The 25396-nt window shown below is 46.4% G+C and overlaps 1 protein-coding gene across 3 annotated transcripts in view; it reads left to right on the top strand.

The window, feature by feature from the left end:
• MDGA1 (MAM domain containing glycosylphosphatidylinositol anchor 1) overlaps nucleotides 1-25396 on the top strand; it is a 137330-nt gene that overhangs the window by 53218 nt on the left and 58716 nt on the right. For all 3 annotated transcript variants that reach the window (XM_032184007.1, XM_032184006.1, XM_032184008.1), the window contains 4 exons: nucleotides 2663-2795; nucleotides 6853-7122; nucleotides 7492-7821; nucleotides 10796-11089. In XM_032184007.1, the coding sequence (XP_032039898.1) occupies nucleotides 2663-2795; nucleotides 6853-7122; nucleotides 7492-7821; nucleotides 10796-11089 (1027 nt within the window). The remainder of the gene's footprint in view (nucleotides 1-2662; nucleotides 2796-6852; nucleotides 7123-7491; nucleotides 7822-10795; nucleotides 11090-25396) is intronic.

Here is a 25396-nt window from a genome sequence, read left to right as displayed (position 1 = left end):
CCCTGGCTTGCCATCCCTTCCCCTTTTGGCATGCTCCCTGAGAGCAGACCACAGTTTCCCTAATGAATTTACATGACTGTTGGATGGCTGAGACTGTTCTCCAAGCAAAAAAAAAAAAAATAATAAAATAATAAAATAATAATAATAATAATAATAATAATAATAATAAAGGCCTCCTCTACCTCTCAGTGCTACTTTTTACTTAAACAAGCACCCAAGCTGCATAAACAAGGAAAAGTGCTCCATATTTAGCAGTGTGAGCCCATGTCAGGTATTGCTGTGGGCTCGCTGAGGCAAATGATGAAGAGTTTTTCCTAATGCCTACAAGCAACAGTGGCAGCCACACTGCCTGGGCACTTTGTGACTGTCGTCCTGTGGCAAGGCGTCATGCTCTCTGCTTCCCCTGCTCACTTGTGCTGGACTTGTCCCTGCACAGCTGTGTTACCCCTCTGAATGCCACTTCCTTCACAGTCACTAGCCTGACAAAGCAGTGGGTGATTGAAGGGATTTTTCTTTTGCCAAAGCACCTTGGGCATGTTATCCTCAGCCATGCTATAACCCTGAGTATTCTTCAGATGTCAACCAGCCCTAGCGCTTTTGGAAGACCACTAGGCAGTGTGAGGAGGGGAGGGCAGCTCCCGAGGGTGCCCCTTTCATCCCACACACCATTCTACTCTCCTGTGCTCCCAAAGCTGGGCCCTAAGCACATTGTGGCTGAGTTTGATTTCTGAGCGGTGCCCCAGGCAACTTTTCAGTTAATGCAGTCGTGTTCATGTTTTATTGAAACGCGCCATCTCTGCAGGTTGTGGAAATGGGCAGCTGAATGGAAACATGTAGGGGGATTAGGACAGAGAACAGAGATGCTGGTTTGCAGCAGATTTGCAGAAATACTGTAGGTCAGGGCTGCTGTTTGGACCACAAGAGAGCTTTGCCTTGTCCAGTGCTATGCAGCATCAAAGCAGGACATCCCTGGCCTAAGAGGAAGCCACCATGGGCACTTCCAGCTTTTATTAAGTTCACTGTGATTAACAGGAGACACTGCTTAATGAGGGGATATCCTAGGACTTGAGACATTTTCTCAAGCTAAATAAAGCTTCCAGCAGAAATTCACTGTGGTGCTTCATTAACATGTAAAAGACCCTGGGTCCTGCAGCTCCTGTCAGGCAATGCTCCTGCCACCATGGGATGGGTGTTAGGACAACTCTGGGGTGGGTGTTAGGACAGCCGTGCTCACTCAGGCGTGCCTGAGTCCTCCTGCTCGCACCAGCATAAATCTGTGAGTTTGGGTTAAGAAGAGCTAAAGTCAGGCAAAACACACCCCTACAGCAAACCTTGCTGGAGCTCAAATCAGTTATGTTTAACAAAGCACCCTTCATAGGGGTACTGTGGTCTGAGAGTCAGGCCAGAGAAGCTGTTATCAGTGTCAGGTTTGGTTAGGCCTTCACAATAAAAAGGACGTGAACACTTTGCTGTTTAAGCTTTTCAAAAGTTTACACTGAAGTTTTATACACATTTACCCAACATTTACTAATCAATAAAATGGATACATACGACAGTGTAAGTCACCAGCTGACGTGCACATTGTAAATGCCATCATTTGTGTGGTGTAGCAACAGATCTCAGGGGACAGGACTTCCGTGGGGTTATTGGTCTCCTAGGTATTTATCTTTCTAATTTACTCAGTTCAGATCCTTGTTCTCCATGTATTAGCATGCCTGAGCTCATCGCCCAGTCCCTTGAGGTTGTCTCAAGAGGATTTGTCGTGCTGACACCTTCTCACATTTGCAGGCAATTACGGAATGGTTTCTCCAAAAGAGATTTAGACAAACACAAGGAGAACAGCAGCGACAAGCTGTCGTGGGAAGACGTATGAGTTGCAGGGTGTGCAAACCACAGGATGCATCTCAGAGCTTTCCGCATTCCATAAATAAAAATTTACAGAACACGTCTATTGTTAATTTAACAACTTTATTCTGTTTCTACATGCCAGTAACTGATGGAGTGCTAGCAAGTGATTTTTGTGTTTGTTTGTTTGTTACCATAGTACGAGAAAAGGCTATCAAAGTCAGTGCAGACACTCTGGATTTATGCCAGCATAAATGAGATTAGAATCTGGAAAAAGGAGATCAGAAAGGTTGGGGAGGGTTATTTGAATATTTTTCTGAATTATCTTTTTTTTTTTTTTTTTTTCCTGCACTGCAATTTTTTAAAGCTTAACTGTTAAGCATGTCGTATTTAGGCCAGCATCTGCTCCCGTTTACTTTGGTTTTGCAATGTTGAGACCCCACTGACTTCATTTGGGCTCCTACTGACATCTCGGCATGAGATCAGGGCCCGTTCTTGGACGTTCAAGGCTTTTCGCGTTCTGTGAGATGATTCTGACAGCAGTTGACAAGAAATTATGCCTAGACCCATTCAGCACTGCTTTCAGGTTATATGACAGTCAGTTGCTGGGTGTTTTGAGAAACCCTGGAGGTGGAGCTATCACTGCAAACTCTTCGTGTCTCCTTTGTATAGAGCTAGAAGGGCTTGGAGCCTGCACAGCTTCATGGTGTTTCAGTGGTTGTTGCTGGTAGCCTTTGGGCCAGGGGATGGACTCGCAATGAGGAGCTGAGCTTTGTACACCTGTGTCTTTCCTTCCCTCTTTCCTCCCAATTCCCAGGGTGAAACCAAAGTCCTAAAGCTGAAGAACCTGCGGCCCCAGGACTACGCCAGCTACACATGCCAGGTGTCCGTCCGCAACGTCTGCAGCATCCCCGACAAGTCCATCACCTTCCAGCTCACAAACACCACAGGTAATGTAATGGCCTGCTGAGCAGCCATTGCCTCTCCAGGCCTACAGTGATGAGAGAACCACCTCGAGTTCACATGTGTGACTGCTAGGGTTGTAAATCCTTAATGCAGAAGTTTTGTGGCCAGGAATACTTCATTTCTTCTAGCTGGTGCCTTGGCCGCTCCTGCTGTGTGATCATTGAAGCAGACTACCTGTATGTGTTGAAGTACAACGTAGTTTTTAATCCAGATGCTGTTTTATTTATTTATAATTCTAAGTGACTTTAAAAATAGATTTGATACAGTCTGGAGCAGGACAGATGCTGCAGAAGTCCTTACAAATAATTCATTCACGTGTGATTCTGGCCTGGTTTGCAAGGCTGCGCTCAGAGCGCCTCCCAGCCCAGGGGTCCTGCTGGTGCCAATGTTTCTGGAAAGCAAATATCTCCATTGCCTTCCCAATAATTAAATCTTACAACTACACACATGCTGATATCCATGCTGGCACTGCCTGAGCATGCCTCCAGTTGCGAACAAAATCAATTTGGTGCCTATTGCTTGACTTGCAATAACCCACAGATAGCCAAAATCACATACCAAACACTTGCAAGGACCTGACTGCAAACTGTCCATTTAACATGACAAAAAAAAAAAAAAAAAGCATGACAAAGTCCCCACATATGTCAAATATTTTCAAATAGTAAGTAAATGTCAGGAAATCGCTTCCGGCTCTGGGGTATTCCATGATCAGAAAGAAAGGCAATGTAGTTGTTTGAATTATTCACCTCTCTCTAATGTAGCACAAAGCAGTTTGTATCCCTGGTGTCATCTTTGTGCAGTGAAAACAGAACTCTTTTGATGTTGCCAACTGTTGATGGGATATTGTTGATACTGTATAAATTATGTTTATTGATCTGACTGAGCCCAGGGTGCTGAACAGTAGTTGTTTCATTTTATGTGGAAAGAAGAAAAATAATAAGCTTAAGAAAGTGAAATATAGCTAATGTTGGGAAAAAAAAAATAAATTCTTCCTGTGGTAAGATCCCTGTGAGCACATCTCAGGCAGCTCACATCACTGCCCGAGTTTTTCTCAGGAGGAAACTGTAGAGAATGCAGGAATATTCCCTTTAAAAACCTATGCTTGAGGTGTAGAAAGGGATCTCAGGCAGCTGTTCTTTCATGGTGTGGCTTTACATTTGAAGAATTAAAAATAAATAAATAAATTCTCTCCATACCCTGTTCCCCCCTGCCAGCCCAAGCACATGGAAAGTATCCTTCATTTCAATCCAATCCCTTTACTGAGTTAACAGGGGAAATGTATTTTCAAGTTGTTGCCAGATCAGAAGCCAACATATGGCTGAATTCACACCAACTTCTTAGGGTACTTACCAAAGCTCTGAACCTGGCCCATGTAGCACATACATCCAGTTTTTCTTTCATGTTATTTAGCTGTAAATGCATACTTATACACAGTTACAGTGGAGCCTGACACCACAAACTCAAAGGGACTATGGTATATGTGTTCCTAGCAAATTGTATTAAAAGCTACCCACGAAAATTAAGCTGGTGTTACACAGAAAAGAGGGTTTGTGTTAAATAACAGGAGCATATTTAACATGAAATGTTATCTGGCTCACTTACCCTGTAGGTATTGTTGTGTATAGAAAAGAAAATATTTAAAGAAAAGACTTAATTCTCTCCTTTTTTTTTTTTTTTTTTTTTTTTTTTTTTTATATATATATAGATTCCTTCTTTTCCTCTTGTGCTCATGCATTAGCAACCTCCATAGCCTCAGCTGTGCCCAGCATGCTAAGCAGCTTCTCTCAGGATGCCTTTGCCTTTGTAACTGAGGAGGGCCCAAAGGGCACTGAGGTGCATGGAAATTGATCTCTTAAATATTTATAGACCCAGCCACAGTGGGCTTTGAGAGGAGCCGGTGGGTCGTGGCATGTCAGGCCAAGGGAATCTGCTCCTCCAGTTTGTTTGCTCTTCCTTAGGTGGTTCGCTTTGGACAGACCACAGTCTGCAGTGTGGAGATGTGCTTCTCCCCAGCTCAGTGTCAGCAGCGTGCCCCTTGCAGCAGGCAACCAACTCTCAGCCTGCAGCCTTGGTGGGAAGGAGGTTTTCCCTGCTCCTGCTCTGTCCCCCTGCCCTTGTGTGGCTCTGGAGCAGCGGGTTGGGTCCCATAGAACCACAGGGCTGGCTCAGCACCGGGTTGTCATCGCCTGCTCTGATAAGGCTGGGCTGATGTTTTCCTGTTCCTTGATTTCTGAAAAATTAAGCAGCCCAGCTGGTTAATTTTCCTGCAGTTTTACTGCAGCAAATTGAACTTCAAAGGGAATTGAAAGCGACTCTTTGTTTTTAATGGTCCCCTTGCTTCTCGGCAGACTCCGCCAGCAGGTTTTCTGAGCCAAGAACAAAAGGAATTGCCACAGGTTACAAATAAATGAGATTCATCTCCTGCATAACAATGTCTGCGGCATGTTAACCTCTATCTGCTGACAGGAGTGGGAGTGGGAGCCTGTGCAGGCTGCCACAGCCAGGGCTCCGTTTTGGGACACGCTTTGGGAACTTGCTGCCTCAAGCCGAGCGGGTGGCTGCTTTGCAGTTTGCCTCCCTCTCCTTTTGCATGCACACACAGCCTGCCCTGAGGCAGTGCTTGCCCAACCTGTCACTTCTTTTCCATTTTGCCTTGCCCAGAACGTGTCACTGCTCAGCAAGATGAGTGTTGGTCAGATACGTGCACATCAAACAACACAAGATCCTGAAATCTTAACCAAAGCCTGCAGGAACTCTGGTTCCTGCTCCCCAACTCTGACATCCTCTGTCTCAACATAAGCTGGTCTCAGTCTTTCTATAGCTCTGAAGGGGATGTGAGGATGTCCCCGGGCAAGATGCTGCATCTATCAGCTTGTCTGTGCCTTTATCTGAGACTTGTTCAGTGTTAGAGGGCAGGAGCAGCTACTGGTATCAGCTCCCATTACCACAGAAGTGTCCTATCCAACCACAACCTGTTGAGCTGCTGCCTCCCCAGGCTTCACCACATCTCATGAAACCAGCCAGCACCCAAAAAGGGAGCACAACTCTTTGTGTTGCTGCTTAGTGAGCATTAAACTTCAGACAGTTTCCAAGAGTCCAGCAGAGAAGCCTGTTAAAGGCTCTGTGTTCAGGCCGTGGCCTCTCCAAATTCAAAGGCTCCAATACAGGTCCCAAAACAGCCAGTGCAGGTGGCAGAGGAGTTGCCTTCATCCAGAGGCACAAACTGGCTACATCTAGCACAAATACCATGTGCCATGGCCAGGGAGAGGACACTGGGTTTGGTGCACCAAAACAATATTCCATCTTAGAGATAGCAGTGCAGCTAAATTATGGTGCGGGTACTGAGCGGAGAGCATTCCTTGCCTTGTTTGTACGGGCTGTAATTCAGAGATCCAACACCAATCCAGCACAGCTCATTAACACAGGGTCCGGGGAGAGGAGAGGCAGAAATAATGATGCTGTTAAATCAGGCTTCATGAATATGGAACATTGTCTTATTTTGCATTATTATGGCTGTTACTTAAAACATACTCCCCGCCTTTGTGCTGGGGACCGCTACTTTCTCAGCGCTGTCTGGATGGAGCAAGCGATGATGCTGACAAGGGCTTTAAAAGGCTTGTCGTGGGATGAAATGGAGAATACAAAGGGAGGGTTTTTTTGGATCAGTTCATGGAGGGGGATGTAGTGAGAAGGGTGCAGAAATAAAATAAGCCAAAGCTACGTACTAGGTTATTCAAAGGGAAGGTTGTCTAGACATTTCGAATCATTCCCAGTTGTTCAATTGTGCATGAAAAGAGCATCCCCGGGACTTGGTCTATAGTACACAGGTCTATACAAGATTGTGTCTGACACCTGTGGAGTTGCTATTTGTGGTCTGTTGTGGTGCAGACAGGTTCTGGTCCTCTGTTTCAGGCTCTTAGTTACCCAGGCCAGGTGCATGGTGAAGGCTTTGATGAACAAATCCCAGGAAGTATGAAGCTGTGCACAGGTGAGTGGGTGGGTCCTTTTTAAGCTCAGCAGTGTCTCTTGGTCCTCTTCCAGCTCCACCTGCTCTGAAACTGTCAGTCAATGAGACATTGGTGGTCAACCCCGGTGACAACATCACTATGCAGTGCTCTCTGACAGGCGGCGACCCACAGCCAGAGGTGGTTTGGTCTCACTCTCCCGGCCCGATGCCTCCCAACAGCCTTGTGCAAGGAGGCAACCTCACCATCTGGAGGATCCGTGTGGAGGACTCCGGCTACTACAACTGCACAGCCATCAACAACGTGGGGAACCCAGCCAAGAAGACAGTGAACCTGCTGGTGCGGTGTAAGTTGCTCTTTTTCTTGTAGCGTGGGTTTTCTGAGTGAAGGGGCCAGACTTGCATTTCTCCTGACCGTTCTCGTACAGCTGAGGGTGAGTGTGATGCTTAGCAGAGATCAGTATTCTGGAGAAGATATAATGCAATCTTCTCTGCTCCCAGCCTCATCCCAGGCTGTAGTACTGTCCTGGGCTAGAAATGATTGCAGCCTGCCAGGTGTGAGCCCTGGGGATGTCTTGCACGAGCATAGCTGCGGAAGGTCTCAGGACACATTTTGAACAGAGATGTTGCCCACCAGAGCAACAGAGGGCTGTTATCTTGTGCCATGTGAGACACTTTGCTCTCCCTAAATAGTTTTGCACCTGTGTTCATCCCAGCCATGAAGAATGCCACGTTCCAAATCACCCCTGATGTGATCAAAGAGAGTGAGACCATCCAGTTAGGGCAGGACTTGAAACTCTCATGCCACGTGGATGCTGTCCCCCAGGAGAAGGTTGTCTACTCCTGGTACAAGAATGGGAAGCCAGCCAGGTTCTCAGACCGGTTGCTCATCACCAGGAATGACCCCGAGCTCCCACCTGTGACCTGCAGCTTGGAGATAATCGACCTGAGGTTCAGTGACTACGGCACCTACCTGTGTGTGGCCACCTTCCAGGGAGCACCCATTCCTGACCTCAGCGTGGAGGTGAACATCTCCTCAGAGACAGGTGAGCCCCTCTGTGGCAGCCGGGGACCCTGGGGGAGCTGTTGGCATCACCAGCTGTCCCCAACCCCCATCCCCCCATCCCACAGGTTTAGAGCGTGATGGCTCAAAGAAGCCACCAAATTCTGAGGGAAGAAAGCAGAGGTGGTATTTCAGTAATTTTCAAAAGTCCTTTTGCTTAGAAGGGAATAAAAGAGAATTAAAACTCTTTGCTTTCTTTGGCATTGCTTATGAGGAACATCCCTTTTTTTCAGAGCTGTGTCCAGAAGACTGGTATCATCAGTTGTAGCAAGTTCTGTGAAGAACTTTAATGTTCACAGGATTGTAATTTCAGTCTGTCTTGGGCACTCTCTGCAGAAGCCCATGTGTTATAAATGCCTCCTCCTTGTAAATTGAGGGTCAAAACTTGGTGAGGACAGCACTAAGCTATAGGTGCGTTTGTGGGTCACTGTGGGGACTAAAATTCAGGGTCTTAGGGCTGTCTTTTGGATTCTGGAGAAGTTGGTGGGTCTAGCTCTGCCTTTCAATACATCCATGTCACCCTGAGGGTATGGCACAAAGCAGCATCAGGCTAGTTATCTGGTAAGGGCTCTTGGAGGCAATGAGCTGCCCATGGAGTTTGTCCTGAATCTTCATGGGAAGTTTGTCCTCAGTCCTTGGTTGTGCTGAACCCATTAGTCAGGCTGGTCCCAGTGTTGTTTCTGAACCTTGCTTGCTTCAGCACCCCAGCAGAAAGTGCTGTTGTACTGCTTTGAGGATTCAGGACCCCTCTGTCTCTCAGCAGAAACACTGGGACCTGTCTGTTCCCCAAGGGACTGCGCCCACATTCAGCAGGAGCCTGAGGACTGAGCCACAGACCTGATAAATGTCAGTGGTGGTGCTTCCTCTGCTACCAACCCCTCAGTCCTGGTGCAAACCTGGGTCTCCCAACCTCGTGTGGCTGCCGCCGCTGGGAGCAACCCTTTTTGCCCAAGATCACTAGATGGCAGAGTGCAGTTGTGTTTAACACTACAAGGCTAGGAGGCAGCAAAGGGCCGGGAGCCCCTGGATGATCCCACCAAAGAGCTGGGCAGGGTCTGTTGGTGCAGGTATTGACCCAGGAGCCAGCTGGCCACTGGCACTGGCAGCTGCTGTGAGCTCTGGCCCTCCTGGTGGAGGTGAGACCCACATGCTCACATGGGTGCTGCTGCCAGAGGGGGGCATTTTAAAGCCTCCCTTCAGCAATCTGGTCCAGCAGAGCTACTTTGTGATTGAGGGAGTGAATGCCATTGTTCCTGCTGGAGCAGCCCTCCAAGCAGCGTGGGCAGCAGCTGAGGCTGCCCGGATCACGGCATCCCCTGCAGCAGTCACTGAGCCACTTCCAACACATGGCTCCTAAATAAAAACCCAGTGGATTTTCTGCAGAGTGCAGGATAAGTGCAGGAGAGCAGCAGTGGCAGCTTCATGTTTCCCCATCAAACAAAGCCTGTGCTCACCAAGGTGGCAGCTTCCACTGAGTGCCTCCAAGGAGACAAGCTTTAATTAAAAATAAAAATAAAATTCCAAATACAATTTACAGCTTTTCCCCATGGAGAAAATTGCCTCTCGCCAGGTGAATGGCTGCTGGCGGTGTCGGCACCAAGAGCACTGTCGTCCGTGGCGCTGCTCAGGACAGGGAGTGATGAGGTTCCCCAGCCCATGGGAGAGTTGCAAATTGAAAATGTGGCCTCCCTGTTGCACAGGGAGGTCACTGCTGCAGGAGACGGGGCTGGAGCCATCCTAAATCTCTTCTAAAGCTGCTGTGGGCTGTAACATGTGCAATTATTGTAGCACAATCTCCTTTGCTGGAGCTGAATCGAGCTAATACAGCTTGTTCTGGCCTCTGTAGTCCTTAACTTTTCTTTAAATGGAAATGAAGTACGTAGCCCTTGTGGTTATGGAAGTGACAATCCAAGTGTTGCCACTGTCATCTTGAAGGGCTGAAAGAGGAGCTTTCAGAAAACAATTGCTTCCATAGTTGCTTTAGCTGAACTGTTAATTCTGAAGCCTAATACAAATAAAATGTCAACATAACATGTTTTTTGCCATGAGCTTCCCCTTCCTGGGAAGGGGTACTTGGTGGACTTGGGGACATGAACAACAAATTTCTTCCCACTGAAACCTCTGCTCCTTTTAGCTGCAATCCTTGGGTTGCTTTTTTCCTGTTTGTTTTTTTTTTTTTTTGGTGTTGTTTGTGGTGGTGTTTTTTTTAGCTTTGTTTATCAGCAAAGTTTTGTTTCCCAACTGATAGCTGGGTATTTCTTGAGTGTTGCTGTGCCATCAGCTCTAGTCCCCACTAGGCAGCAGTTCTGGCTCAGTGAGCTGTTCTCAGTCTGGCCTGGAAGGAGGCACAGAAATGATATTTACTGGAATTCCTGTCTCATGTGAGCCAGAGATAACCAGCACATGGGTATCTCAAGGTAAAGTATACGGAGATTATGGGTGTCTGGCAAGGCAGGAGGTCTGCAAAACACTAATCCTATAAATCTTGGCTTTGGTCTCACCTGTGTAAGAGGACTAGGTGCCTTGGTAGATACAACTTCTATTTCTGTGTCAAAAGTTTGCAGTTCTATTTGGGAAATTCACTGACCAGAAACGGAGACATGGATCAAAGAGTTTTTTGATATGGGGTTCGTCAGTGCTAGCCCTGCTGCTGGAGAGCATTTTTCATCCAGAGAAGTGGGAGCTGGGTGGATGTTCAAGTAAAGCTGGCACTTTCCATTGGCATAGGGGTCTATTCCTGGAGAAGCTCAGGATCTTCCTTGGTGCCCTGCAGCTTCAGATCCTGTAGAATGATTTACATGGGCACTGTGTTCCTGTAGGGGTTGCACTGGTGTGACCAGAGTCAAGTTAAGCAGCTCTCAGGGCTGTTGGTGTGATGCAGACACAGGCATCTCAAGAATGTTCCTCACGTGCTGGAAACTAAGTGTAAAACCAGTCCTTTCTTATCTCCCTTTTAGTGCCACCAACCATCAGTGTCCCCAAGGGTCAGTCCACCATCACCGTCCGGGAGGGCTCCAGGGCTGAGCTGCAGTGTGAGGTGCGAGGGAAGCCCAAGCCACCCATCATCTGGTCCCGGGTAGACAAGGAAACCCCCATGCCTTCAGGGACAATGACGACGGAGACATACGATGGGAAGCTGCGCCTGGAGAGTGTGAGCCGAGAGATGAGCGGGACCTATAAGTGTCAAACAGCCAGGTACAACGGCTTTAACATCAGACCCCGGGAAGCCCTGGTGCAGCTCAACGTGCAGTGTGAGTATAACCATACGGTCCTGGGGCGCCGGTCTGAATGCCTGTGTGTGCGTAAGCGTGTGGGCTAAGCATCTCTGACACACTGTGCAGCTTTCAGGCAGGGCTGACCTTTCTTACTGGGCTGAGCCGACACGTCTCTTTTGTCTGGGGACCTTTGAGCAGTTTATATTTAATTGGCTTGGCTGCAGAAGGCAGGGGCAGGATACTGTGCAGGCAGTGTGATGCAAGGGGTGTTGTGTGTGTGTTCGTACACGATGCTTCCCATTTTCCTATCAGTGGGTGACTGCAGAACAGCAGCTTTGCAGGGTGTGCATTTGCGTGCGTAACATACGTGCAAAATATCTTCAGGGCATATTAATAAGGCTGTGAAGTCAAGCATTCAAAAGACAGCAAATGAATGGAAATGACACCACTTCTACCTCATAATGCTTTGTGCAACTAAGTTCCCGCAGCTGTCACTTCTGGACATGCCTGAACCATTTTGCCAAAAAAGCGGTGGTAGGCAGACCCTACTATGGACTGCATAATCCCCGTCTCCATGCAGCAAAGCTATAAGCAACAGAAAACTGATTCTTAGCGTGTGGTGTATTGAGTGATTTCGGTGCTGGGTAACACTCGCAGCTCCGCTTGGCAGTGATATCTGTGTGTAAAGGTGAGTGTGGAGGGAGGGATGCTGCTGGTGCCCGCATTGGGTGACCGCATCCTTTCCCCACAGCAGTTCCCACCTCCAGGTAAAGGAGTGCTCTTGTGGTGTTGAGGTCTGTTTCGACATGCTGAGGGCAGGCAGAAGCAGAGGGTCTGTGCTGTCTCCTTCCTGATTTTGAATCAGGAAGGAGAGGCAGCAGGGTGAAATGGCTCAGTCTGGAAGGAGCAGTGACTGCAGGAAAAGCCCTCCCTTGAAGACCTCATCCTGTTGGGATAGCAGGATGGCTGAAATCCTCTGAGCTACATGGAGCTGGCAGGTGTGGGATGGTAGGGAGCAGGTTAATTTGCACCCAGGCATGCTGTCTCTGGGCTGTGACTGCAGAGCATCCACGCACAGCACAGCACAGCAGCACTCATTAGACACGCTGCCACACTCCTCCCTGGCTTGATCCCCGGGGAGAGGAGAAGCAAGACCGGAGCAGATAACCTGTCTGCAGCCAAGCAGGCACACTGCTGGCTGATTCAAGCTGGTGGGAGCACAGCAGTAACAAAGATATGCCAGATCCTGCAAGCACTTTGCATATTCAAAGAACCCCCTTTTAAAACGATCAGCATTTAGGAGCATGTCAGCAGCTGAATCGCAGCACAGGGACAGAGATGCAGATTTCTGTGAAGGTAAGTGTGGATGGAGAAGCTTCCCCTAAGCAGAGTGGACATGGGTGTTCTGGTTTAAGCTGTTTTAGGAGGCAGGCTGGGAGAGGCACAGAGCAGGAAGGATGACTCTTTCACCCCAAGAACTGATGGGAGATGCAACAAAATCTCACTCTAGAGCAAAGAACTATGAGATCTGCTGGTGTCCTCAGTTCAGAGGTGGTGTTTGAAGGCAGTGTGGTCCCCACTGCCTCTCATTGCCCTTGCAGAGGGAGGGGCAATGCCCAGCCTGGGCTGAATCCAGTTTTGCTAAGTAGTCTGGAGGGGAAGCACAGCCCTGATTCTTGGTCTGGAGGGGGAGGACATGACTCCCTGAGCAATAGATTGTAGGTAGAAACCAGAAGCTGTTTTGGGGTGGAGCCCCAAATGTGACCCACAAGAAGGCAAAGATGCAATGAACTTCTTTGTAAAGAGCAACTCTACATATTCCTCCTATTGCTCTTCCCAAGGCCAACCAACACTTTGTTGTGATCTAGCCCAGGTAACAGCGGCATGAAAAACAAACCGTGGAGCAAGAAAGTAGGGCAAGAATTGCCCCCATCCCCTTTATATCCCTTTCCCCTCCCCTAAAAAAAAGCCAACAACAAAGAGCATAGTCCCTGCTTGTGCCTCTCCTCCTTGTTCAGGCAGCTGGAAGGTGCTGGGTGTGGCGGCGGGGGCCGCGGTGGTTAATTGAAACGCTGCTCTGCAGCGCGGGGAGCTCATTAGTCTGCTCGCTTGCTCTGGAATTCTCATCTTGTCGGAAATGGGGATCGTGTGGCTTCTGCAGCCTCCGTGATGAGCGCTTCCCACCGGAGAGCCTGCGCGGGTGACGCGCATCCATGCGGCCGCGTGCGTGTGTGTGTGTGTGCATGCGGACGTGCCTCTGTGTGTGCCTGCGTGAGCTCCCTTTGAACCGGCTCGCTCAAGGGAAGAGCGAATTCTGGGTGATAATGTGGCTGTTTCTCTGATTTGCTCCAAAGCTAAAGTTGCAAAATCAATACAGCAGATCTGATTAGATGTCAGAACCTGTTTCTGTGTTTCTTTTTTCTTTTCTTTTTCTCCCCTCACCCTCATGCATATCGTTCTGTGCTGTAGCAAACTAGCCCACAAATAGGCTTTGCCAACTGCACTGCAGTATTGGAAAGAGAGAGAAAAAGAAGACTAAAAGAAAAAGTCAGCTATCACCCCCCCCCTCAAAAAAAAAAAAAAAAAAAAGTTTTTTTTTTATTTTTTATTTTGCAAGCAGAAAAACTTATTCTTCTTTTATCTTATAGGCAGTAATTTTCTATCATCAGCTCTCTGACAGGCTGGATGGTCTGTTCCCTCGACTTCTTGGTCTGAACTGCAGGGGTTTGGAAGATTAATAAGTTTGTGAAAGTCCTTGCAGCCTCATAGCTCTGTGGTTAAGATAAAGAAATGTTATATACTGGTTAGAGCGAGACATTGGGCTTGTCGGAACTCCTGGGAACCTAGCTGCCACACGGAGCGACAATTTCTTGTCTTTTCCTATATCTTTAAAGCAGGAATAAAACTGATCTGTCTCTTTGAGGATTTGTGAGGCATAATAAACACAGCACTTTGAAATCTTGGAACAAAAATAGCCATGGAAGGGCAGAGTACTGTTGTTAATAATATCGATGCTATTGTTAATGCTGTTGTCAAGCCTTTTTCCAGCATTAGGTACTCACTCAAGAAAAAGTCCCAGCAGCAAAGTGAATCTTCTGCAGAGGTGGGTTTAAAATCAGGACTGGGTCACCCTGTGTAGATGAGATCAGCATAAGGTTGTAAAACACATACTGGGCTTGCAAATGTATGGCATTCTGTGCATTTTGGTTTACAAAGTATCATTTGAGCCAATATGTATGAAAGGAGGAAACAAAAAAAACGTGTGTGTGTGGATCACTGAAAAGGATGTTACCTGGATGCAAATTTAACAAGTATATAATAGCAAATTGAAGAAAAAATATATATACCCATATCCTGAAAGCCTGTTTAAAATAGCATTTCCATGAATTACAAGGAACAGGAGTAACTCTAAGCTCTAGCCTTTGCAATAACTGGCCTTTGAGAGGACTATCTTATCATGGTGATGTTACATTTGCTTTCTTGGAGCCTCATATAACAGTGTGGTATAAATTTCAGTCCCAGTACGTAACCCTGTTTGCATGAATGATATTGTGTCAGTCCTGAAGGCTTGTCAGTCCTGACCATATCATAAACTGCTGAACAGCTCTGTCAAAGTCCAGCTCAACCCTGCCCGCCTCATCACACTTAATCCTTGATGCATTGCCTTCAGTACTTTCCCTCTGATCTGTTTATCCTCACAGTACTTGCTACTTTTCTCAGGCCCTTGCTTGAGGGGAGACTATCGAACACCTGAATAGGTTCTCTCTCTGTGGCTAAACAGCAAAAACTGATAGCGGGGAACCTATCTTCTCTACTGAGAGATGTAATTAGTTCACCAAATTCTGTTTACTGGATAAGCAGACTTTTGCTGGTGCCATTCTTATCTTTGGCAGAAGTCTTGATACCTTTAAGTGCTCACAGAAAGAAGGGAAGAGGAAGAAGGAAACATTTATGTAGAGTTGACCTTGTTTTGGATAGTCCAGTCTGAAAGCTGATGCTGTTTTTCATCTTTGGACAACACTACAGGTGACATCTTGGCAGGAAGAAAGACTAGGAAATGAATAACATGGCCTGAGAGCTTGGCCCCTTCTGGATTCAAAATAATAGTCCCCAATCACCTGGGATTGATCTCCAAAGAATTAGGTTTACTGCCCTTAGGTTGAGTTTTGTCACACACAGCAGCAGGTGGATTATTGTGTTTAACTTCAAAGCGTAATGAATGTTAGGTGCAATCAGGAAAGTAGACCGACATTTTTCTTTGGAAGGGCAGCTATCACAGTTAACAGGACTTCAGGAAATGTGAATATTCCTAGACACAGGAATGGCCACAGGGCCAGTGACGAGAAAGTCTGGCTTTGCCCCTACCTGAAAGGCAGCCAGATTATGTCCTGTTGAGGCATCTGTTGCCCTTGTCACTTAAAGAAATGTTCAGGTATGCAAGGATTTGTTTTCCCATCTGGGATCACATGCTGGCAAATGTTATTCTTGGTCACCCTGTTGACTTATTCCTCTTTAAAACCCTCCTGAACCCATTGGCAGTGCTCAGACGGGCAATAGTCAGCATCAATTTCCCATTATCTATGTAGCAAACAGAAGAGCAGGGAGGAGAGGAGGGAGTGATACTGTAAATAAGTAAGAAGCATCGCTGGATCCAAGCAACTGGAAACAGAAATGCATTAAATTGTTTCGATCAACTGTTGAAGCCATTGCTCAGTGTCAGCGCTCTTTGCAGATGTCCTACCCTCTCTGAAGAGAAGCGTGGATATTAACTGCGCTGTTAAAAGTGCTCTTGAGACATGCTCCTGGCTTGGAGATGGTTCTTCAGAATGGTTAGGACAGAACTTTTGGCTCCTGAGAGCTCACTGAAGCTCTCCCTGCTCATGTGAAGGGAGTCTGAGAGAAATGAGATGTCCCTGGCCAGAGCTGACCCATATCTGTGACGGAGCTGGCTTATCCATCTTGCTGCTTGGCCACATGCGCTGGAGTGTGGAGCCATCTGCTAAGAATTTTAGACTTGGCTGGATTCATTTGTGAGTACATTTATTAATAGTAGTTGTATTTTATTTTTTTATTATTATTTTCATCAGTGAAGTCTATTCTGACACCCTCCTCCAAGCTGGCAAGTGCAGTTTGGAAGCTAAAGTGGGGGCAGGAGGTGATTTTTCTACCCTTAAAGTGGCTGTGCCTTTCCTGCCCTTCCACTCATGTTCCAGTATTGTTGCACTATATCCTGCAGGTCTTGCTCCCAAAAAAGGGTAAAAGGGTAACCCTAGGCTCTCATGCCAAACAGAGCTCTGGAGTGCTCTGGGTAATATTAAGCCATCAAAGGTTTAAGAATTACCTGAGGTTCCAGGAAAGACGTTTCTGCATTCAAAGTCACGGGCAAACTGTGCTTTCTGCAAATTCAGTGTTTGCAAATCTGGAGACTTTCATTACGGAAAAGAAAATAATTTGCAGTCATGGACGTGACCTCAACCCAGCAGCCTGAACAGACAAAGCTTGACCCTGTCGTCTGGCCCCACTCTGATGGAAATCCTCCCTGTTTCCTACCTAATTTGTTATACAGAGGTTTGTGTAACTAAGCTGAGAGTATACATTATTTCTGTGTTTCTATCAACACATATAAACCCCCTTGTTAAGAGCAGAGAGTTTTGTTCCTGATTGTCAACACATTTTCAGCTAGCAGTGCTGCGTCTGGGATTATGTTGCTCTGAGTTTGTGTTTGTGCATACAGCCCTGTCCTCAGCGCTACAGCGTGAGGATTGCTCACTCTGCTGCCCAGTGCCTGGGCTACTAACAAGTAATTAGGGTTGTCAGTCTAAGGATGGGCTGAAGGAGGAATCCATTTTACTCCGTCATGGCTATAAATCCAAATGGCCATGGTTCAGAGCACAGTAACAACCACAGAGGCTTAGCTGGCCTCGGATTTGTTTTAACAATTACCATCTATTGGGCCTGGGGCCTGGCAGACAGAGACTGTGACAGTGCTTACATTGGTTTCAGATTGAATCTTAAGATGGGGTTGTACCAAATGTGGCCTAAGAGGGAATGGCTCCTGCTTGTCTAGGACCTGTTGGCCCTACCCTCCTGCCAGCCTCATGGCTGTGAGGGGCAGCTAGTCTGACATGCCAAGGGATGCTCAGCCAAAACCTTCTTCTTTGTGACTGCTTTTGCGGTCTTTGTCTTCATGGATCAAAGCCCCAGGACTCCCAGTGTTGCTTTTTTGTAGCATTTGGTATGTGTATCTTTGGAGAAAAAAAAAATATATTTCCCAGGGTAAAGCAGCTGTATGAATTTCAGCTTGCCTAACTTTTTTTCCTTTCAGCACACAGCAGTTAGGACTTGTTCTGCAGGACCCCAGTCTCTTCACTGCTTGCTGCCTGAGGGGGAAGGTTCCCATGTGCTGCCACTCACTGAGATTTTCTTGGGAAGTCTCCCTTGCATCCTGAGAGCTTTTCAGATTTACCTCTGCACAGCACCATGAGGCCTCCTTACTGTGTCCTGGGGAAATGTCCATGAGGGAAGAGACGGTGACGACCAGATGTGTGCCTCAGGAAGGTGGGGAACCCTCCTAAAAGGGGAGAGCTGGGTCTGCTACCTGGATCGCAGCCTGCCTGTGCTGCCGTTCAGCCTTTCTGTGGCTCATTACTCATCTCTAAACACCTCCGTGGCTGTAACGAGAGGATGAGTAAAAGCTTGTGTGAGAGCTCCTCACCTAGAGAGATGAATTCGTTTGCTTAGAAGACAACCGGTTTAAATCAGCTAATCCATTTCTCAGTCACTGTGGGGAGAAACAAATACACTTTCCATAAGCTGCCATTATTCTGTTTTATTTTTGCCAGACTCTCTAGGGAGAGCAACTTAATTTTATCAAGTGAGAGAGATGTCCAAACTATACCATTTTGGCAGGAAAGGAGAGACGAGAGCTGCGCAGACATAGTGGGTAGCAGACTGTTGGTCAATTCTTTTCGGATAATTGCTCCCCTACTGTGACCCTCTCAGAGCTGACCACCACATCTAGTGCTGCTCAAGTTCAGATGCTGGTTTAAAGATTTTCCTGAAAGAGAAAAGTCTTGAGTTTGGGGACCTGGGGTAGGGATATGGGAGCTAAGAGGATGGGAAGGCTTGTGTATATGTTCTGGCAAGACAGAGAGCTGCTGCTATCCCCTGAGCAAAATAGATTTGGGGAGACATGTGCTATACTGCAAGCTGTGCAGTACCACTGGCAACAGGAGACCAGAGGAAGGAAAGTGGTAGATGAACGGAGTTAGAAAACTGCTGTCAGATCTCATTTTAAGGCTGTGATCACAAGGTGGAAAATGAGGGAATAGCCTGGTCCTATCAAATCCTGCCTCTTGGTGACCAGGAAGCAAGCATGTTGAGTGCCTAGAGAGAGATGCCATGGACCCAGACTTGCTAGGGGAACCAGGAAGACACTGAGCAGGCAAAAAAAGCAAGTCATTGTCTCATAATAACTCTCAGCGTCTGCAGAAGAGCCTGAGGCACGGAGAGGTGAAAACAGCTGTCCACACTTGCAAGGGAGCACATAAGACATCAGACCTGACACAGGACCTAGGGAGCTGAGGCCTGCTGTACCCAGCCTCTCTGCCAGAGAGAAACTACATGGCGCCGTGGCACGGTGGCTTTGCTTTTCTCCCATGATTTTTGGGCCACAAAGTCCTTCAGGCTGCACCTGTGAGGGTGCAGGAACAGGTTCCTGTGCTATCCCTCACCTCCTCTCTGTGCCCTGGTGCTGGAGCAGAGCTAGTTCCTCCTGACCCACTGGAGGACTGCAGAGGGCATGTAGAGGCAAGGCACAGAACAGCAAAGCCACCTTTGAAGAGGGGTCTTGTGCTGGGAAGTCCCTCTGAAGCACTCCCAGTGTGAATAGAAAACTTAAGGAGAAACTGAGCATCCCAGGGAAGGGTCTGAATTGTAATCAGCTGTGGACATCCTTACCCCAAACTCTGAAACAGCACCAATTACAGTCACTCCTGCAGGGAAACTGTCTGCATATGAATTACATTTCAGAAGTGTTCAGGCTTCTCTGCAGCTTAACAAGTCTTCCTGCCACCAGTTCTGTCTGGGACACGGTACTGGGGGGCTGAGGGTTCAGTTTTTGGGAAAGGTGTAAATCTTTTTGGAGCTTTCTGTGGGAAAAAAAATGTTCAGTTACTAGCTTGTGCTTTTCCACTTGGGTCTGTCTCTGAGAAATAAACTATTTTTTCTTTGAAGCCAGGAAACTGTTTTCTCAATGCACAGAGATCACATTTCCAACATGCACCTCTCACCCTATTTCACTTCATATGATTTCTGATTTCTCTCTCTCTTTGTGTCTCTATTGCAAACACAAATAAGCATGTGTGTGCACACGCTTGTATCCTACCTCAGTTTTTGCTTCTGATTTAGATTTAATTGGTCTCCAGGACTCAGATAAAACAGTCTGTTTTCTTTCATGAACTCAGTGATAAACCTTGCAAAGCCCTCATTGGTCCCCCAGATTGACAGACAGGCTTAAATTTCCTAGTTGCATGCAGACCTGTTGCATTTTGCATGATTTCAGAGTCCTTGTTTCTGGGGTTATGTGCGATTGCGGGAAACCATGGAAATTTTTCATTACTGTTGACTGGGAGGAAGCTGACTTCTGAGTCTGTTTGCTGCTTGCCGAAGCTGCAGGGGGATGAGTGGAAAGTAGGAGAGACTGAAAATTGCTCCATTTTTGTGGGGAAGAGGCACCCGGGGTAGATCCCTGCTGGTGAGGAAAGAAAGGCAATTTAAGGCCATTCTAGCTGATCCTTTGTAGGCTCTTGATCTGTTGTGACCTGTGCTTAAGTCTGATGAAGTGAGGGCTGTAAATCTCATCCATTCCAAATATGCTGCAACTCTGGGTCCAAGTCAGCCACATGTTTGATGGGAGGGATTGGTTGGAGTGCCAAAACTAATGGGTTCCTGACAGTGGCTGAGACTGAGGTCGAGAGAACAATAAATACAAATGGCATTTGCACAGTGCAGGAGTTTTCCTTACCAAGTGCTGATTGCGAAGAGATATTTTAGCGTCATAATCATAAGCTAAAATGCAGTAGCTAATAAGAGCTTAATGTGATATAGATGGGTTTAATAGTGCTAGTTTTGCTGGCATTTTCATAGCAGTTCACAGCATGTGCATAACACAGGCCCTTCAGCCAATATGTGTGCTATAAAACAGGGAGCTGGGGCTTGAAGAAAAGGGAGCAGTGCTCTGTGTAAGGTGGTTTGAAGGAAAGAGCATAATGGATCCAAAGGGATGGGAAGATGGCGGCAGTTAGCAGGTGAAAGAAAAACAGAGCAGCATTCAGAACAGATCTTTGTGGTCTGGTTGTTACTGTATTTTTTTCTCCTGCCCTTGAACTGCTTGTAATGAGGCCTTGCAGAAGTCCAGATTTATGCACGGAAATGGGCAAGTTTTCATTCTGATTGACTTTCTAGGGACTAGCTCATATGTAAAAATGAAAAGATGGAAATGAGCTCACCTGCTGGTTTTAAAGGGAGAAGGAAAGATGTTTGGGAGAATTTCTTTTTTCCTTTCTTTTTTGAAAATTGCTTGTATAAGGTTATACACTCCAGTGTGCCTATCCAAAATGCTGGAACTCCAGCTTCCTGATGTCGCTGAGAAAGCAAATGCTTTTTGATCTCTTTATAACCTTTTTGTGCTGTTTGTCTCTGTAGAAGAATTATTGAAATGCCAAGTGTCATCGCTCTTAGTCGTGGAGCTGAGCAACATGGTTAATTTACCTTTGTGGATCTAAACTTGCACTATTTGTACATTTTTTGTGCAGCAGCTACTCATAGACAGAAGTGACAGAGAATTCACTGTGTCCCTCAGTAAGTTGCTTCCCTCAGTAAATTGTTCCAATGGATTTATACTCCCATGCTTCAGTGGTCATTACTTAATCTAAGCCTGTCTTATTTCAGTTTCCAAATACAAGCTCTGTTTATGCTTTTGTCTTCTCACATAAAGAACTATTTGTTATTAGCAGTCTCTGTCTTGTGTAGTCTGAGATACCAGAACAAGTAATCTCTTAATCTCTTAGCCTTTTTTCTGTACACAGTCAGGAAGAGTCTCCTAGCCATTCACTGCAAGGCGTGTTTTTCATACCCCCCTCCCCCTTTTTCAGCATCATGCTGGCAGCATGGTGGTCACCCCTGTTCAAGAGATTTTCAAAAATTATCTCAACAGTGCAGATACAGGAGCGATGTCCACCTCACAATTTGTTTTTTTTAATCTTTGGCTCAACCATCCAAAGCTTTGGACATCTTCGGACTACAAATTAAAGCTGGCTATATTGACTCAGGATCCTCCCGGAGTCATTGTCCTGACAGAGTGACACATTCTCTGCTCAACAGTTTTCTTTCCAGATCTTCACACTTTCTGAGGCAAATTGAGTGCTGTTACCATAAATCCATTCTATCAAGCAAACCAAGTTGTCCTGCATGAGATATCTCCCAAGTATGTTATATACTGCTGCATATTTTGTGTTCTCCACAGACATTAGTATCTTATCCTGACATAGGTGTTTAATGATGGCAATCCTCAGTTACCACACATTAAAACACTGCCTTTGTAGGCTCTGTAGGGATGGAAAGAAGCAACGCCCAAGCCGCATCCCAGAGTTGTGCCAAAATCTGCACCCTGCCATCCCAACTGCAAATGGACGCAAGGTTATTCAGACACCAAAGGTGGTTGCTTATGTGTGATGCTGGCTACACAGATGGATCTGGGGACGTTGTGATTGATATGTTTTAACTATGCCAACCTGCTGGCTGGCTTTCTGACCTTGGTGGTGATAGAACCAGCTTCAAAGTTTCATATGGGATCTCACCAGGGAAGCCTTCCTAGAGGACGTCTGCCCTATCACTAGAGAGACCTCAGTGGTGTGTGCGCCAATTTAAAATTCCTTTTTGAACTCTTTCAGCTAATGTGTTTTTAAGCTGCTTAATGTGGGCTACATTTGAATAGTATTACATCTTCAATTAGTCTGTCGTGTGGAAGCAAGCCAGGATCCTTCCAACGCCTGAGGATGTTATGACAAGATAGTTACTTTTCTAGTTGCTTTCTCAAACACTACCCAGTTTGTCTGCCAAGGACCCATAAAACTATATTAATCACCATTCATTTTTTAATTTGTATGGTTGCATCCCACATTCATCTTCCATGAGTTCTTTTTCTGAAATCAATGAGGAAAAAAAAAAAAAAAGGTTTATTGCTGTTTGTTCTGAGTTCTCCTCTGCTTACATTGACCAAATTGGTTCATATCTGTACTCTTATAAGCTATACAAGCATGGAGGTTACAGGATAATTTTATCTCCTCTGATGTTCACAGAATGCCATCACGCACTTCCCCTCCAATACATTTTTCCTCCATGTTTTGCTACTTCATAAGGCATTTTTGAGGTTTTATGATCTGTTGTTACCCTTTAATTTGGCCATTTTTGCACAGATGAATTCAGACCAGGATTTGCAGATTGAGCAAAAGTCTCACAAACAGGACATGGAGAAGCCTGTCTTCCCTTAATTTCTGGCTTTACTCATAGAATTAGCCACAGATATTCCCAGATTTCAGTCCATGCAGGTTCTTTCCAGAGCTGTACACAGAATTATGTCCTCTCTCTGCTCACCACAGTGGGATGGCTCAGCAAGCATTGTTGAAATGTGTTTAAAATGTCCTTTTCACCTGGGGTATCTGATTCTGGGAGCTGTTGCTATCTATCACAGAGAAGGTGGAAGGAGCAGGGTGCCGTGTTATAGTGAGTGCTGCCACAACTCCTCAGGCTGAAAACTGCTGACGGACTGATTCAGGCCAGGATCCAGTTTCAACTCTTGATGCAATGGGTGAGAATGAGGAAGGTGACGGGCTGACTTTTTGTGCCCCCAAAACATTGGGATTGCGAACAAAGAAAGCATGATGGAACAGATTACAGGTATTTATCTGTTGGATCAAAATCTGCTCTGACCTGAGGACACCAGGAGAAGAAAGAAAGTACGTATCACTCCCGGTTGATCTGCAGAACATCTTTGCTGCTACCTGAGTTCTCCTCAGTCAACATGAAAAAGTAGCTGTGGCAGGGATGCTGCTCCTCCAAGTGGTTTCTCTAGTTCTGTCCCAGTTTAGGGTCAGACACAGAAGCAGCCTGGAAAATCAAATGTCAGAGCAGATTTATCCGGTGCGTGGGCTTGCTAATAAATTTCCGTCTCCTGGTCCAAGTCCAGGTGAGATGGGACAGAGCTGACAGCCAGATGGGGAGGTCGAGAGAGCAGGCTGCTGTCCTTGAATGATTGCCAGCTTTGTCACTGGCCTCTGTCCTGTGCCTTCCGCTGCAGAGGAGACCCTGAGACCCAGAGGGTGATTTCTGGGAGGCCACCACACCTAAAGCTGTCAGAAGTGACAGTGCTCTTCCTAATGCAGAGAAAGGTGAGAGCTGTGGGGTTGCACGCATGCTTCAGCAGTTCAGAGGTTGGTGTGCTGCTTCTCTGGAAGCATGGTGGTGATGCAGAGAGAAGACAAGAAGTTTCCAGCAGGTAAGCGAGTCTTCTGTAGCTTGAGTCCATATCCTCCGATACAGCTGGTATCATTCTAGCCTGAAGAAACAAGTTGCCAAAGACTGCACTCACAGACTCCTGATGCAGGCTGCTGGCCTGGCTGGGAGCTGGTGGTCACCTCCTCTGGGTTCTGGTACAGCTCCTGCCCGTGCTTTCTGCCCACTGTTAGAGGCTGATCCGCATGGGAAGCTTGCTTTCTTCCTGTTGTGTGGATCAGTGAGCAAGCTTTTGTAATAACTCCTCATACTTAGTTTTGTGTCCTCTGTGCGATAGATACTTGGTTAACAGTGCGAGCAGATCTCTCTGTAGCTCAATACGTCTTGCTGTTAATGGCATGAGGTTGTTAAGTATGCGTACACCAGGCTCAGCATGGGACGCTATGAGGCTAAATTATTGAAACAGCAGAGAAATAATTCTAAAATGTGAGACTAAATGGCTTAACAACCCATTTTTCTTAATCAGTTTATGACAGGGGCCTGGTTGATGCCCAGAATCTTTCACTGTCCTGTCATTGCTACTATCCAACCTAGACAAAAAAAAAAGCAGCCTCCACAGGGACCGTAGGTGGCCACCAGTTTTGGGAACAAGGTGTAGAGAGGTGCTTTTCTGTGACCAGCAATCTGCTGAAAGTGCATTTTTCCATTAGAATTAGTTAATAGAGGAGGAGTTGGACACAGGGACTTGGGACACTCACACATTTAAAAGTCATGCAGGCAACGGTGTGAAGGATGAAGAGGGAATACAGGACTTTCAGATGGTAGAGATGCTGGCTTTTTGGAGCCAGTCACTGCTCTGGAAGACCCCGGCCATTTCGCCTGAATCTATCTCCATTTTTTCCACCCTTCATCCTTGATTGATTTGATCTATCTTGATTCATCTGAAGATGATGGTGACAGTGATGAAGAGATAACCATTCACAGAGAGACAGCAAAAATGCCTATAGTAAAAAATGTTCTTGCCTCTCCTTTCTCTGTGCTACATCTGCTGATCCTGTGTTTTTAAATTGTGTGCATTTCTTAAGTTCCTGTATGCACCACCCCCCTTGTTACATTAATTCTTATGGGAAAAATTGCTTTGATATTTGTTGACCTCAGCTGCTTCATCTATGAGACTGAATATCTGGCATAAATCTTTTAGTTTGAGCGTCCTTTCAGCCTCCTTCTGAATGGTTACGTTTTCATTGTCGTCATTTTCCTCAGATGAATCAAGATCAATCAAGGGTGAAGGATGGAAAAACGGCGTAATGATGACAGTTAGCAGAGCAGCGTATTAAACGATGGGTGGCAGAACTCAGAGGCAGCAGATAGAGAAGCGATGGAGAACTGGGTGTTGTTCTTTGATAAGTTCTTCTTCCCTGATCCAAATTCCTTACCAGGCCTGAAGGAGAGTCTGAGGAAGAGCCAAGTTTTCATGGGAAGCTTGACCTCTTTTCACTGTGTAGATAGGTGAAGAACCACTGCATCAATTCCTCCTAGTCTAGCTTTGCCCCATGCATCCTTTTTGCTTAATAGTACAGGCAGAGAATTCAAAGCAAGCATATTAAGCAGTGCTGGTTAATATTTGATTATCTTAATTGCCTTGGACTGCCCTTTTTCCCCCTACCAGGCTCTTTCTGGCTTGGATCTCTCCCCTTTCCAGCTCTGACAGCACCTTTACATTAAAAGAGCTCTGATTTTTTAATCAACATTTTTTTCTTTTGGCTATGCTGCCTCTTGTTTTGCTTGCCTGTTTTGAAAGCAGCTGTGGAGGGATCAACTAGTGCTCCC

This window comes from Aythya fuligula, chromosome 3 (genome assembly GCF_009819795.1).
Source record: "Aythya fuligula isolate bAytFul2 chromosome 3, bAytFul2.pri, whole genome shotgun sequence".
Lineage (NCBI taxonomy): Eukaryota > Metazoa > Chordata > Aves > Anseriformes > Anatidae > Aythya > Aythya fuligula.
This window is presented reverse-complemented; position numbering and strand designations above follow the sequence as displayed.